Here is a 17,483-nt window from a genome sequence, read left to right on the forward strand (position 1 = left end):
GTTGATGAAGTTTTGTGAACCTGGCAAATCCTTTGAAATTCTGAGATTCCAACAATCTTCTTGATGACTTAAACCTGAATACCTGCTGCTCCGCCTTCGTTATATATATATATATATATATTAAAAACAAAACAATGAATGCTGCTTTTGATTTTTTTAATTTTGACTTTTGATTATTTAGTTTTGTTTTTCCATTATTAATTATAATATCTTAAGCTTTTCAAAAATAATAATTATCAATATTTATAGTTATAAAAAAAAATTCTGATTTTTAATTTTTTTATAAATTGTAGACAATAATGATTGCATTAAAAATATTTAATAATTTTTAAATATACTAAGTTACTAACAAATAACCATAAAATATTAATAAATAATTAATAATAGGTTCTTAATTAAACAACAATTTTAATGAACAATCGTCAATAAATTATCAATTACTAATTAATATTTAAAATCAAACTTGATGGACAAATCGCAAACACTTGGCAATTCAACAGTTTGGATTCTAACATAACCTGCAACGTAGCTAGAATGTGACTATTTGAGATTTTGACAAATAATTCAACAGACAAATAGCAATTTGATAACAAAATTTCATACATAACAATCAAGTTTTTGATTGAATACCAGTTACAACAAAGGTAGTTAAGAGTTGCTGAGTGATTGGTAAAAACTAAAATGATAGACTACTATACAATTTGAAGCGAAGAGGACACCAATGCTTGTGATGACTTGATAATTGATGTATTAGCAACTTTCTTGACTGTTCCGCTAAATCAACCTAAGGTTTGGAAACCTATGTCCCTTTCCTCTTCTCTTGTTTGTAAACATTTGCCTTCCATAAAATTGATAGCCAAATCCTCCTATGAGTGATTTTTTCATTGTTCTATTTAAAATGTGTGGCTAAAATTTTGAGTATCTGAATTCTAGCTAAATATTTCAAAATTAATTGGAGTTTTCTTTGAAAGAAACATGTTTTCTATAAAAAGAATTCTGCCTTCTTTTACTTCTATATTATGGCAAGTCAATCATGTAGAAGAGATTCTTTTAATATGAATACAGAATACCAATTTCTGTAGCAAATGCAGCTATCAAGCCACCATTACAGAAGGTTAAAGTTTGTATCACCTCTTTGTATTTTGGTTTTGATTCCAAAGAGATCGGAGCATGGTTGAACTCACTTGTATTCAATTCCTACATCTGCTTTCCCGTTTCTTGACTTAAGAACCAATTAACTCTTACAGTGGCTGTGATGTTTCTTGATAGGTTTTTTTGATCCTTGTCACATCTAATCATTTTTTCCTTTCACTCCTTTTTGAGCATTATAAACAGTTCTTGTTGCAATTCCTAAATGTAATAGATGTTCATATGGTCCTTCTAGCTTATGAGGTGATCTGTTTACAGTGATGATCATTCTCCACCTTAATGCTTTGTTTCTTATTTTGGATTGGTTCTCTTCCATTTTATTTTTCTTTATGTAGATAAATAAATTTATATTACATTTCTTCTAATTTTGTTGTTGGTCATAGTATGTTTGGCATATGGGCACATATCAAATAATTAGGCACCTTGGTCTGCTGTGTTAGAGAAACGAGCAGCCTCGAACTCGAGATTTTTTAACACAAGTCTAAAGATGAATAGGACGTTGTTTCCTTAAAGTTTTTTCGAACATTTTTTATTATGTTCCAATTTATGCACATTGTTGCTCAGACAAATACATCTTGATGACAGAGAGAAATTCAGAGAGAGTTAGAGCAGAGAGAATCAGGGCTCAGATCATCTCGCAGGGAGTTCTCTACTTCCACTCCCGGCAGGTTAGTATGGTGTTAGCGGAAGGAATTACATAAAAATATATCTCTGACTCTGTTAACTACATTTATTCATGAACTTTGCAGCCGCCCAAGGGAGAGATATCGAGAGAGAGAGGGTGGCAGGCCTTCTCAGGAGGGTAGCTTAAGGCCTGGTAGTTCTGGAAGTGGTGTGCGTGAAAATGGTACAACACCTCCTGCAACACCAACTGCAAGTGTTTCAAATGCATCTGTCACCAGCATTGGTGCAATATCATCTACACCTACAATTGTCACTAACAGTTCCAGAGTTTACCCAGTACAGATATCAGCATTCTCACATGCCCGAGACCGTGGTGATGAACGAGGATATGATGATAGCTTTGATGGCATAAGAGAGAGTGGTGATGCTTGTAGCATTGGTGATCCAGAGACTGCATCAACCATGGATATGATGGCTTCAGGAGGCTTTGGTGTTCCCCATAGACAAGGTTCTCGTGGTACCAAACCTAGACCAGTAGTAGAGCGTAGGGAAAGAGATGGAAGGCGAGAGGGAAAATGGGAAAGAAAACAATGTTAAGACAAACTATTTACAGTGTATTCAAGCATTGTACATGCGTGATTAGGAATCCATTTTTATGAAATAATAATTTTTATCTGTGGCTCTCTTATGCTGTCAGATTTTCATCTTCCTTTGTTCTGCGTTAAGTACAAGATGCCATAATTTTACAGCATAAAAATATGATTAAATTGATATCAGTGATTTCTTTCTAGTTGAGACTCATAAGTACACCATTTTTCTAGCTGCAGGTCTGTATAACTATAAATTCAAAGATGAGAGTAAGAAAGAAAAATAAGCTGATTGGAATGCAATTATTATAGGGATGCAACAAAGCTGCATCCAGTTCTGTGCTCTTAAATTAATTTTCTCGAGTCAATTGGACTACTTATTTTATAAGCTGAAAATCCGTTCTTTACGTTTAGATGCAAAACCCAAAGAAATAAATCCAAACACAATGGAGTTGTTCAAAGGTTGTTTTTGTGTTCAAAAAATACAAAGTGTATGGAAAGATGTCCGACATACGGGAAAAACTTTCAAGGCCACGAACAACACCGAACTGACTTGAGTCAAAAAGCTAGTTATGATATTCACTCCTGGTATTTTGATCCTCGCAAGGAAGGAGGAAGAAGATAGAACTTGTTGCTGCTTGATTAGTATAAAATTTCAGACTCCTGAATGTTAATCCAATATTGGAATGAATGCAAAATATACAACATATTCCCTAAAAGATGGCTCAACTTTAATCCTAGGAGGGACTAATTTAAATGAAAATCAAAAGGAAATTGAATTCCTACTTACAGTTCAATACATCTGCTCAAACTTGTATGTTGGAATTTTATTATGTGTTTAAAGTTGTACTTTCTGAAGATTAAATAGAACCAGACTTAAATCTTAATCACTCTTAGACTTTCATCTCTCTTGCTTTACAGAGATATGCATAGATCTGTTCATCTCAAGTTATTAAAAGATATGATTTGGCCATTCTTTGGATGAGTTTTCGCCATCCTCTTCAGTCTGAAAGATGTGGTAAACAAACTGTATATTACAAAAATCGAGGTGCCAACTCTTGTTTTGGAGAAACAAGCTAAATTTAACAAGGTAATAGATTTTATTAAAAATCTCACGATAACAATACTTGAAAGAACTCTGCATACTGTTTCAAGTCAATAATGGTAGAGTAAATTTCCCTTCTAACAAGGATATGCTGATTCTTGTAATGGACGTAAATAAGTCACTTGATGTGACATCATATGGTTTATTCCAGTTTGCCAAATGTTTGCTTTCTTAATACGTGTCACTTGTCCTTGTTAAAGTCTTGTTTGAAATTTTGGTGTTTGTTTAGACTTTTAAGGCAACAGGACTTAGTTGGATATTTTCTTTTAATCAGTTCCATAATTTGTCTTCTGATTTCTTGGCTTTGGAATTAAAAAATTCCGACAGTAGCTATGTGGCTCAATTTTAAAAGAGTAATGTTTATAAGTCCGTCTCCCATCTGATTAGTTTGCTAATTACTATTTTTCAGACATTGGGAAAAGGCCAACTTGCAATTACTAAACACAGTGCATATGGTGCTAGAAGCAGATGAGCATCAGCCTTTTACATCCATGATAAGTCCCCAGATCCACTTTCTATTCAGATCGTGCTTGGTCCTTGTTCTATTTTGGACCTTCTTTGTAAAATCAATTCAATACAGTGATTTTTTAAAAATTGGAATCGATTCACATTCTTCAAGAAATAAAATTAGGAGGCATCTTCGTATAGACCTGAGATTGTTGCTCAGTAATATAGCAGGATTGAAGAAGATAATGCTGGTTCCTTTTGCTTATAATTTCCATTTTTTGTTGTATTTTATTAGAAACTTCTTTGTTCGTATATACTATAAACACATATCTAGACTATGAGATATTAGCGGTTACTGACATGGAAATCAAAACTTAAAATGTTTTTCATTTCCTTTCTTAAGGGGAAAGATATAGGTCACCCCTTTCATTTATTGGCTTTTTAAAGCAGACTGCGATTTCTTTGATACAGAGTGACTTCCGTATCAAAAAGTCCTTAAAGGAAGACAACTCAAATTCATGCAAAATGGAAAGTTGTAAAAAGGAAAATAAAACTACTTATAGAAGCACGTCAACTTATTCACTTAATCAAAGTAACAGTGTTGCAAGCAAATATTCAGTGAACTTTGTTCTATATTATTAAGAATGTTTGCATCAGCTATACTGATAGAGATTTATAATCCACTTCAAAGGTTTTGTTGTTTGTGATATACCAAGGATAAAACACCATCTAATAGGATTTTTTTTGAGTTTGTATTTAGCCTTGATTTCATATGTTAATCAATCTCGGTACCTGGATTTAAAATGCATGCTTAAATAAATTGGGAATGCAGGCTTATAATGTATAAACCTTGAGGGAATAGCAATTGCAATTTCTAGTACAAGATAGAATCACATTAACATGATGGCATAAGAATGCTAGAAATGTATGCAGCTTCGGGTTGAAACGCTAAAGTAGATCTTATTTCTATGCTCTCACTTTTGTATTGTTATAGTTTGATTGCAATTGTAAAATCATGTGCATTTCTTTATGATATGACAGCAATGCTTCAGAATCAGTATATGCTTTGGTATTGGAATATCACGTTTGATCGAACATTTCAGGTTGAAAATTATACTTTGCTTTCGTTAAGAGCTTATTTTTAAGTATTTGCTACATCATGTTTGATCTGAACGTTTGCAGTTGAAAATTGCATTTATCTATTGTAAAGGTCCTATCTTTTTAGTCACGTTGATTAGAGCAACATTATGAAGTTAGTGGATTGTTTGTATGTATGAGAGGGAAGTGTCTGATTTGATAATAACTACATTGTTAAAAAAAAGGTCAAGTTGTGCATACAAGAATCTCTGGAATTATTTCTAAACTTATTGAAGAATAAATTTATTTGGTGAGGGTATGGAGAAAGGGGCAATGTGATATTACAATCTTATTTATAGGAGCAAATTTTGAAATTCTATTAGGAGTAAGGTGGGGTTATTAGTTTTGTTCGTGTTTTAATATTGTAGAGTGTAAACTTTTTGTCCTTTCATATATTCATTTAAACAACTTAAAATTTGTTCGGCAAATCCAAAAAATAGTGAGAATTGATGAGCTTCACGCAATCGACTAAGCTTAAATCTACAAAAGTTCCTAGTTACCTCAAAGTAAACATGGGTACACTTAGAGTAAGTATCAAATTTATTATTCTAAACCAACTCTGGTAATTTCAAATATTATAGACCCAACTCCAACCCTAATTATTGTTTGATATTTGCCCTAAAATTTATCCTACATTATTATCTAGTGGGTAGGACTAAATGGTAAAGGTTGAGCTTTATCACAATGAAGACTTAGGTTTGAATCACTACAAGAATATTTGGATACAAGTTCATATCATTAATTATAGATCAGCTGTATTAATTACCAAAAACAAATTTATGTAATTGATTAGCTTTTTATAATAGAAAATATATTTGAATGATACCTTAGAATGTTCTATGACATAACCCCATTTGAAGGCTATTTCTAAGACTATTAAAGGTTGAGTAACGCGAGCCCACCTTACATCTTATGTTTTGCAATTTTATTATCGTTCATCATTTTTTTATTAAGCAAATTGCTATCGTAAGGGGTAGCTCCCTTTCCTTAATATCAGAAAAAAGGAGTCATCAATCCAACATTATTCTTTATATTGGATATTTATTTCTTAAAACAAGTGATATCAAAACATAATTAGAACAAAGTGAGAATTTTTCTTTTCTTTTCAGATTCAAAATCATTTTAATGAATTATTTAATTAAAAATACTAAAAGCTCCAACTATTCTATTAAAACATATTGAAGTAATTGTTTCTCATTAAAAAGTTTACTTCCATCACTTTTCAACAAATGGCCATACACAAGAATTAGGGTAGTATTAATGGAGTAGCAACCTTACATTATTGACCATTTGGAATGGTTGAAATATTGTCAATTCAACTGCAATTTAAATAAAAAGGGAAAAATGGAAAATCTTCATATCTTGGAATTTGATTAACTAAATGTTGGATTTCTTGTTGCACTATGAATGAAATTATAAGATTTACTACCAAAATGTTTGCAAATTATAATAGGAATGGAAATCCGTTGGAGATATACTTTCTCAAGGTCCTGACGATATTGATTTTAGAGGATGGTGTTGTGCATTTCAACAAAATTGTCACAAGTTTATTGATGGGAAAGTTCACCAATAACTTTGATTGGGAAGCTTCATTTTGTTGGAAATATTTCATTTACTACAAAGGTGTATTTTTGGGTTGGGGTGAAGTGGATCAAGACCTTTTAGCCAACCAAGAATGTGGGATTTGTTTTTGCTAAAAATGGATTAAATATACAAACTAAGTTAATAAATAAAGATAGGCTTTGTATATATTTGAAGAGAAACACAATGAATAGACGATTGGGTGAAGAGTAGATTAAGCATAGATCATAAGTTCAATAGATAGTTGACAATTAAAGATACACATAATCAAATATAGTTCAAATGGCAAAAGAAAGGAGGGAACTTTGATCTTTGATGGAAAAAAATGGAAACTATTTCCAGCTAAAACATGTAGAAGGATATCTTCAAAAGGAGACCATGCTCTTTATAATCCCAATTTGTAGGTTTAATTTTGTTGACAATAACTTTGCTAAACATATATATATTGGGAAAATTAATTTGTTTGACAAATGTATTTTGCACTTAATTTTTTGTCATTCTTATGTATGGTTTGTTTATTTTTCTTCGATATCATTGATTTGGCAGTCATGGAACTAACAAAATCAACGTGCAAGAACAATTATTTAATAAGATTTCTGCATTATTTAAGATCACTCGTCATATTAAGGGTGGATATAAGGACAAGGCTAAATAAGAGACTATTTGCAAAATGATATTAAAGAGAAATGTGCATAGAAAAGATGGAATAATGTAAGGCGGATTCAAAGAAAGAGCACAAACATTAGGGCCCTTGTTTTCTCACTATTATAAGCATTTTATTAGACTTAGTATAGTTTGGTTAATATTACATTGTGTGGATTTATCCAACATTGGTTGAACCTCATAATTCACTATTTATAAGTACTTTATATTTATGCAACAAAATCAAATATTATAGTAGAATTATATATTGCAATAGAGCTTTGCTATAAAAATGTCATCCACTTAAAAGAGGCTTGCAATTCTTGTTATCAATATAAGTATATATTTGTAAAAAAAAATAGTATTTTACTTTTTTTTGCATATTATTTTGTTTCTTAATATCTTATAGGTGAGATCATAACATGGTATTACAATCTAACCAATGTCACATTACACTAGAACAACAATAAAAATGGTTTTCTATTACAACCATCTGATGTACACTCTTACCTTGCCCTTAAAAGATCATAGTGATCAAAAAGTGGTGAAAGCAATGGGGTACTAAAATTGTTTCTTTAATTCTATTTTTATTTTTATTTTTTTGAAGTAGTTGTTTAGATCAGAAACCATATTCCTAAGGTTTTGGAATATTGTAGAGAGTTGTTTTTAGATAAGGTGGATTTCCCATTAAAGGTATATTGCAATGGGTTTTTGCAACTCTAACCTAGGCCTCATATAACAATTATAGACAAACTTGAGCTTGCGTAGTCCTTTTAGTATATTAAAAGACCCTATAAGATTAGACGAAATATCACCATAAGAAGACATTGATAAATTGTAATCTGTAATACATTGGTTAGTGATGATAATTTTGAAGTTATCTTTTTGTATATCAAAGATGTTATAGTGTAGATACAAGAATGAAGAATCCTCTATCATTACAATTGTGAAATATGGGTTCAATTTACTATTTACGTACAATCCAAGTGTATCATAGAGCCTACAAACCAAGCACACCTAAGCCTAGTAGTTTCCTTTATAAACCCTCTTTCAAATTTAGATATATTGGACAAAGATTGATTAAGTTGATTAACATTGTACCTATCCCCAGTTCAAGTTTTCTTCGATTGAGAAGATTTGTTTGGGATTACAATGGGTCAATGGGTTATGAAATTCAAAAATAGGAATTGTGCTTCTTGTGTGCATCTCATGTAAACTCAAAGACCAATACTCTCTGGATATATAGATTAGTTGAAATAAAGGCATCTCATGTAAACAAAATAGTTTTATGTGTCAAGATGGCCAAGTAATCAACCAAAATGTGAAATAGCAATAAACTACATAAAAATAGATGGATAAGATTCTAGAAAAGTGCATGGATAGTTGTTGGGTGGATATTTTGTAATCAAGTGATTGATTATGAAATGGTAGATTCAACCACAGTTGTGATGAGATTGTATCTCTCCTCGCAAAGGGGAGGCTACATTCTTATTGCTAACTATTTTTAGCTAGTATCTAAACTAAACTATATACATTAATTTATATCTAGGGTGTTACATCCAACATATCCTCTTCTTTTAGGTACATTTTCCTTTCCTCACAATAGAACTTATAACACAATCTTAAGCAGATTACAAAATATATGATTGCAAAAGACACTAACTAAAGCAATAATAGCCAATATAAAATTGGGTTATACAAAAGAATAACCGAGAATGTACCAGTGATTCCTAACTAACAAGAAAACCCACATAAGCGCAAGTCTTACGTAGCTTCTCCAAACCAATCACAAGAATAAATTGGTAATAAACGAGTAGCTCAATGTCTTTCGCATGTATCACAATACGATTACTCTAAATGTATAACAAATTACAGCACAAAGTCTCCAAACTGTTATTGATTTACAGATATCAAGAACTTCAAATTCAATGATGTAGCACAAAGTCTACAAAATCAAATCTGACTATCTTTAAACAAATATCTTCTCCACAACACACATTTCAATCAATATAAGATAATGTAATGAGAAGGACATAAGAACAATCTCACTTCATCAACACATTGAATCCAAAACAAAGGTTGGATGCCAATTTTCTTTCTATATTGACTAAAATCTTGATTTACAACTTAAGCACAAAGTCTCAAAGTGTTCCTCAAACTAGCAGAGTTTTGATGCATAAAATAAAGATCGTTATTTACAATGAAGCTTCCTCTTTGTATAGAGTGAAGCATTGAGCAAAAGTAGGAATTCTACAACTGCTTTGACTTATTCAATAGTACAGTCGGATTTGATTTAGGACTTGTATTATTTTTACATGTAATTTCATGTATACAAAAAGGCATGTAAAATGTTGATAACAAAACTACAACTTCAAAACTAGAAAGCATAAAGAATGATTAAGTGCCTAGATGCATAACTTCATCTTCAACTTCATTCTTTTTCATGAACTCCTCGAATCTTTGAATGGTAGTGTGCATCTCAGATTCATTGAGCCCTGCAGTATGACTTGAGATGGCAAGAATGTAATGTCCCAAATTTGCAGTCTATAAAAAAAACATATAAACAATACAATTCCACATTTGTTTGCGATATGAATGATTGATCTAAAGTGTAGTTAGCAAATTCTCTAATGGTTACTTGTTATCAATAAGTCAATTCCATATTTAGTTCCTAATGAGATCAAGAGGACTAGATGCAATAGGATGCCTGTAGCGCTTGTCAGGCCTAAGAGCGGTACACTCCCCCTTGGCCCAACTGACGGCAAACCTTTAGTCATCTGCAGTGGGTGGCCTACCTGACAGAGGCCTAGTTCCTGCTATCCTTGTTGCTCTATTCTTCATAAATCTCACTGGGTTTTGGATATGCAATTGCCTCATTCGTCATCATGATAATATCTTAATCCATTCCTACGAGTCCTTAATCGAACAATGCCATTTATTCTCAATTTGTAGTTGTGATTCATTCATTAGTTAATTGAGCATATGGAGATTCGTTCATACACATTGTATACCCATATATATATATATATATATATATATATATATATATATATATATATATATATATTATGTGTTAATGTATTATATTAATATCCATTATATTAATCTCCATTTATATATAAATGTATTTTTGCCACATCTATGTATATGCAAACGTATTGAATTAATAACTACATATATTTGTGTACTAATGAATTGATTGAATATCTATCTATATGTATGTAACCCTACTGATTTATGTAAATCCTACTGATTTATGAAACCCTACTGCCAAAATAAACAAAGGCGGGTAAGTGTCTTACCTGCGTCCCTTGCCGCTTTTTCCTTTGTCGCTATCCTTCACACCCCCCTTTCCTCGTCACGGTGTGCCCTTTAATACCTGTGGGGGGGGGAACATATTGGAGTGGACCCATCCAAGGGTCGTGGCCGCTGAAGGAATGGTGAGCGGTGGTGATTGTTGGAGTCACCGCTCCCTGTTTGACCCGCACTTCCTCTCGGCGCCTTAGACTAGTCTTCATCGCATTTTATTTAATGCTTTCGTTTAGAAGTGATACGCTCTTCCTTAGTGTCATTAAGGAGAGCGTTAATTGTAGTATCATAAATAATTTATATTGTATATCGGTTCTATTAATGATATCGTATTAATATGATATTATTCCAAATAATAATTATAATGTATTTTGACAATTTATGTTATATTTTATATTTATTAAATAACACGTTATATGGTAAATGTAATATTATATTATATATCAATATATCTATTTTATGTTTATTTAATTAATAATATTTTATGGTAAAGCTTCTTTAATAGTTAATATTAATAATTGAAATATGAACGTTACATTAAAATAAAACAAGAAGTCATCTCAGATTAGGTTACAATAATGGTAGGAATTAATTACAACCATCACATCTATCCAATAAACTAATCGATTATTGTCATTAGTTAATGCAATCGGTGTGGTCAATCCTTAACCATGCTCGATTTCATCCTTAGATGGAAATCAGTAATCAATACTTATTGTTTCAATGGCAACATATTCTCCGTAATTGTCTGTCCCAGTCCGACATGAAGACTGTGTATTTAACCCACGAATGGTATATGTATCTGCCGATTCCCCCATGGCATACTATTATCGATGGTGCTCGTGCTAGAGGAATAGGTATATTATCACTGTCACATGGTATGACTGTGTATTCGGTTGTCTCTTCTACAACTTCGTCTCTTTAAGAGACTTCATGAAGTTGTTCCTTTGCGTCAAAGACAACATAATTAACTCCTATGAATACTCCACCCACTTTTAGGTGTCCTTCACATTCGTTCCTTGATTATTGTCCACTTCCACCTTGTCATATTCACACTGCTTCTAATACCCTAATCCGTTATTCATTTAATAATTTTGGACATTCTTGGGTATGATATTGTATTAAAATAATATTTAATATTGATATGATTAATATTATTTTTATATTAATGAATGATTAATATTACTATTAACATCAATAATTAATTACCTAATAAATGATAATTTATTATTATGATTAAGAATCACAAAATCTATTATTAATTACATCACCAGGATGTGGGGTTATGATAACCCTCTCACTTTAGAGGAAAATCATGAAGTCTCATAAATGAGACGTTTTTCCAATATTATTAAATGTTAATTAATAAATGTTTTAATTATCGTATTTATTTAATCACAATAATCCAATGTCCAAAGAGGGGTTATGACAAAGAACCCATGAGATTGAATCTTCTATGCTAATATATCCTTTTTGTGCTTTTTCAGGATTGTTTCCAAATTATCCAAGCTCACCTGGAAATCCACTCACCTTCTTCAGTGCACTAAAATCATAAACAACAATGTCAATGGGAAGATTTTTTTGATCCTCATTCAACAGGTTACAAGTGAGTTCCGAAGTCTTGGTGGTAATGTCAAGTGCTTTGTCTTTGCATTCTTCCTGTGCTTCTTGCAAATCCTTTATCAATTGTTCAAGAATGTCTATATGATGTATCATCGCTTCCCTCTGTTGAATGGACATTCTCTTGGTGGAAATTACTTCGTTGTCCACTAGTATTTGTAACTTGAAATCCTTAAGCTTTGTCCAAGTCTCAAGTTCTTTCTCTTGTATTTGCATTTCCTGTGTGAGAACGTCAAGTGTTTGGCCCAATTCAAACTTCACACTTTCCAATTTGTCCAACAACTGAATTGAAGAACTCAAGAGGCGTGTTCCTTGTGACATCATTTTGTCAATCCATGCACTGACAACTCTTCCCTATGAACCAATCCACTTAGCTTGTCTAATGGCCTCTTCATCAACTGATGACCCCACTGGTTCAATCACTTAAGAAGACTGATTGATTTTGATCAGCACAACAATGAGTTGTTCCACCTGAAGCTTGATTTTATCTTTGATGACCTTATCTCTATCGTACCTCTCAATCAATGCTTTAAGTGCAACTTGTGCATCCTCTTTTGTGCTCTTATGGATCTATTTCCTGAGTTCAATCCTACTTAGTACATAGGCAGAAGCCTGGAGTTCCTTAATTGTTTTATTAGGTTGGGGTACGACCACTTCTGCATATTTATTTCTCGCTTGGTCTATTTTAACCCTTGAAATAGTTTTGGCCTTCTTTATAGCCTTTGGCTTTATAGAAATGAGCTTACCAAAATCAATGTTATCTAGGGAGATGACTTGTTTCTTTCTTTTGGGTGTCGCTGATTGTAGCCAAGGAGGAAGGGTAGGATCCACTTCTACACTTTCAATTGTTATCTGAGAAGTGGTAGTTACAATGGGTATAGTGTTGGTCATAACTATAAATGGTATTTCTATAGCTAACATACTTGGAAAAGCATCGAACATGAACTTGTCAAAATCAATGAAAGCAGTATCAAGCATGGTGGTGGACACCTCTGACAAATTGGGAAATTAGGGAAGTGAACCAAAAATATTTCCTACATTATCTTAGCAATTATCAAGAATTGATTCACTTGTGGTGGAGGAATGAATAGAAATTGTTAGTATGAAAATAGGGACTATAGATACAACGGGTACGGATGCAACAACAAAAATAGTATGTAAAAATTGTATAGTAGATACAATAGAAGCATAAGAGAGAGATTGCACATTGGTGATAAGGGAAGTGACCGTGGTAGAAACTGAGGTGGAGACATTTGGAGCCACTTATAGGGTACACTCTTGCTCTATTGTAGTTGGAGGTTTTGGAAGGTCCCCCTCTTGATATTCCTCTTCTTGTCCTTCCTCTTCTTGCTCATCCACTTGTTCTTGAACTTGCTCATAAACCTGATTTTGAGCTTGAACGAATATTTGTCCTTTATCTTTCATCTTATCCTTCCCTACTATAAATTTGTACTTAGGTGCTTTATTCGGAGTAAGAGAATCCTCCTTATTATTTGTCCTTAGCTCTGATTTCTTTCTAGTAGGTTTTGCAGTGTCTTGTTCTAATCCTATTTGGAAAGGCTATAACTTGATCCCTTTTTCTACAACCAAACATTGGTATTTGCAAGAACCAATTGAAATTTTCCCTTGTGGAAGTTGACTCCTCTTTGGACCATTGGATCGATGGGAGAGGAGTATCAACAATCTTGTTCTGTTTGTACTCAGGGTCCATGATGTCTTCATCAATTTCCATGGTATCAGGAATATCTGCAAGCTCAAGATTCTCAATCTTCTCCAATGTGAGCCAATTGTAATCTATATTCCTTATGTCTTCCTCAGTCCTACATTTAGCCCATATGTCCTTTATCTGGTGTACATGTGTATAGCTCTTTTTTAGTCTATCTTCCATTCTTCTATAGTCAAAGCCTTCTCTTTTTTTAAACCTTTTCATTATGACCCGCAACATTTCAATTTCCATGTATTTAGCTTTATATGATGTGCTCACTAAGTATCTACCAACAGACAGATAAAATATGAACCCAACTTTATGTGCTTCTAACTATTGACTATGAACAATCATTATTTGGGGCACAACTCCATAAGCACAATCTTGTCACTCGGATATCTTGGGAGCATAAAGGGATATCCCTCATAACAACCAATCCTAATATATGAAAATGTGGGGAACTGTAGGAACATACAGCTATACTTTTTGACAGTATTCCATGTGTCCTTTGATACTCTTCTTTTCTCTAACCCTTTGTCAAGAGAACACATGAGCACACGAAAAAATGTATTGTTCACCCTTCTTAAATGATTCATGATTTTCTTGAGGGTCAATTGAGGATAGTATTTATAAACGGGAACATGCTTCTTGTCTCATTCTGATGTGAGACCTAGAAAATGTCTCATTGAGGCTTTAGCATATACTAATTAAGAGGTCATATAAAAATTCAAGGTAGTTGTTACCTAAGACAACTATTTTCAGATTGCATCACTAATTTTCTCTCCCTAATAGATCTTATGCTTTCCTTTTCTAATTACCCAGATGTACTAATACATCCATTCTTGAAAGACATTAAAAACTAGCAAACCTTTAATCCTACTAAGGAGAGTTATCATATCTTTGATCTCCTCCTTGAAATCACTTTAGTAAAAATTCTTTGGCCACCTTGTGATTGTTGGCCTAGATGTACTAATACATCCATTCTTGAAAGACATTAAAAACTAGCAAACCTTTAATCCTACCAAGGAGAGTTATCATATCTTTGATCTCCTCCTTGAAATCACTTTAGTAAAAAGTCTTTGGCCACCTTGTGATTGTTGGCCTAGATGTTTCGAGAAAATTACAACTTATGTTCCTCTTATATTTATCAGTAACTTTATCATAGTGGTCTTGGGTTGTCTCCATGGTAATGTTTGCATGTTCTTCTACCTTGGGACACTTAAAGATCCTTTTAAATAATTCTGCACATCAAGTCTGATTATTACTTTCCCATTTGTGTCCTTTACACTCCTTGTCTCCTTATCAAAATGTGTAGCTATTGCCAAGACAAATTTGGGATCATGAACTGCTACTGGTAAACATGCAGCAAAATGGATGCCACTCTTGACAATTGCTTGTATGTTAAAGCTTTGTGGTTGCTTTTATGTTTGCTCCAAGAATTAAAAAATATTGACATGTCTAATTTTTGTGTCTTTGTTATTGATGACATTAGAAGGTACCAAACTTTCTGGAAACACACTCTGATACTTGAATTTCATTTTCTGACTTGGAGATGGTTTTGACATTTAGAAGAGAACTACAAGTCTATTTAACAATACCTCCTAGAGTTAGAAAAATCAAGTATTTTGGTAAAATTTGTAAATCGGGTTTTAAAATCCGATTTATACACATAGTATAGATCAAAACGTGCAAAGCATACAAATCAAGTTTCAAAACCTGATTTGCAACTTAAATTGACTTATACATACTAATCAGGTTTCAAAACTTGATGAACAATTCAGGAAAACTTTATGTGTTCATTAGGTTTGAAACCCAATGAACATATGTTCATCAGGTTTGAAACCCAATGAACATATGTTCATCACATCAGAAAATTAGTTAAGTGTTGATTGGGGCTTGAAACCCGATCAACACAAAATATGTGTTGATTGGGTTTCAAACCCTTATCAATATTGCAGAAGGTGGTTTATGTGTTAGGTTAGTCGAGACATAACTCGATCAAGACTACATAAACAAAAGTAGTGCAAAGGTTGTTAGGGAGTGTTGGTTGGGTTTTATAGCCCAGTCAACATGAGGTATCACATGTTGGTCGGGCTATGAAGCCCAACCAACACTGTTGTGTTGTGCCCTAAAACAAATAAAGATCCAATGGAATCTAGGTTGGGAAATCTAGATTGCACTCAAACACGAGTGTAGTTCAAATTTCTCAACCCAAACTCCACCCAACATGGGTACATAAATTTGAGAAAAGGGTTGGGGAAGAACCCCTCCCTCTCCAAAGAAAACAAAAGAAATGAAACGAAACCCTAGAAAAAGGAAAATAACCAAAAAATACCTACAAAGGTAAAAGGAAAAGCGAAGAAATTACTCAACCCGACATTGAAGATTATCACACAAGAATAGGGGAGCTAGAATGATGGCGAGAGTGAACTAAAATGAGCATAAGAAAGGTTTAAAAGGTTAAAAACATAACTAAGGAACACATTTATTACTATGCATGTGACATAAGGACTACATTTCGGGTTTTGAAACCCAAAATATATATTATTGAAATTAAAAGATCTAATTTTGGGATTGAACCCCAAAATTACAAAAAGCACAAAAATGACTAACTTTCAAAACTAAAGAGTAACAAAAAAGAAAGACTGGTGTCTAATCTAATCAAAGGGACTTTTGAGGGGATTAGACCATGCATGACAGAGACTAAAATCACCCTGTAAAGTGTGCTTAGAGTCCATGGGCTATAAAACAGACATTTTTGGTAGGGGCTATCCCACGATTTGAGCCAACTGCAAATTGAGGATAACAATAGCTAAAAAGATTTTTGAAATACATTTACAACATTGTAAGAATCACAATAATTGGATATTGAAACATAGAATTATGACCTTGGAAGCTCAAAATGATGATTTAACTTCAAAGGAGATAAAATATACTAATAGAAATATCAATAAATTTCTTATTTTTTCTCTAATCTCTCTAAAATTTGGATTGTAGATGCTTCAATGTGTTCGTGAACAACCCTCAAAAATTTAAGAAAATATTTGCAAAAAATAGAGAGATATATGCTTACGGAATAAACTTGGTAGAAATATTAAATCTATAATATATCACTTAATTGGCTCTAATTTCCCTAAAAATTTACTATAGACACATCAATATATATTTGAAAAACCATCCAAAATTTACAAAAAAGAATCAACAAAATTTGAGAGATGTGTGCTTCACAAAATGACCTCCTAGCTTTGAAACAAAAAATCCTGCCTTCATGATGTCAAGATCATGCTTTGATTCCACTTGTAATGAAATGACTTGCATAGAATAGGAATATGATATGAATATAATGAGAATACTTGATAATAATTAAGAATAATAGAGTAACCTTATTGGAGAAATAGAGCGTGTGGGAGGAGGCACCAGAGGAAGTAGTAGGGTTTCTAGTGTTGGGGAAGAGGCTAAAGATGGTGATGGGGATGATGAAGGGCTCATAACTAATGTTTCTTTTCTATTAGTTCCTCCTTGTGTTGCTATACGTTTTGATGGTGAGATGATGGGGCTTCTACGAGTTTTCTACTTT

At 32.8% G+C, this 17,483-nt stretch overlaps 1 protein-coding gene across 2 annotated transcripts in view; it reads left to right on the forward strand.

Moving 5' to 3' along the window:
- LOC131066784 (uncharacterized) overlaps window positions 1-4,345 on the forward strand; it is a 262,967-nt gene extending 258,622 nt beyond the window's left edge. Inside the window, exons 25-26 of one of the 2 annotated variants that reach the window (XM_058001632.2) lie at window positions 1,735-1,817; window positions 1,899-2,477. In XM_058001632.2, the coding sequence (XP_057857615.1) occupies window positions 1,735-1,817; window positions 1,899-2,370 (555 nt within the window). In that variant the 3' untranslated portion in view covers window positions 2,371-2,477. Of the gene's footprint in view, window positions 1-1,734; window positions 1,818-1,898; window positions 2,478-3,874 lie in introns of those variants that run through there. The other variant, XM_058001633.2, reaches the window with a different exon arrangement.
- The last annotated feature ends 13,138 nt before the right edge of the window (window positions 4,346-17,483 follow it).

The sequence above is a fragment of the Cryptomeria japonica genome, chromosome 2 (genome assembly GCF_030272615.1).
Source record: "Cryptomeria japonica chromosome 2, Sugi_1.0, whole genome shotgun sequence".
NCBI lineage: Eukaryota > Viridiplantae > Streptophyta > Pinopsida > Cupressales > Cupressaceae > Cryptomeria > Cryptomeria japonica.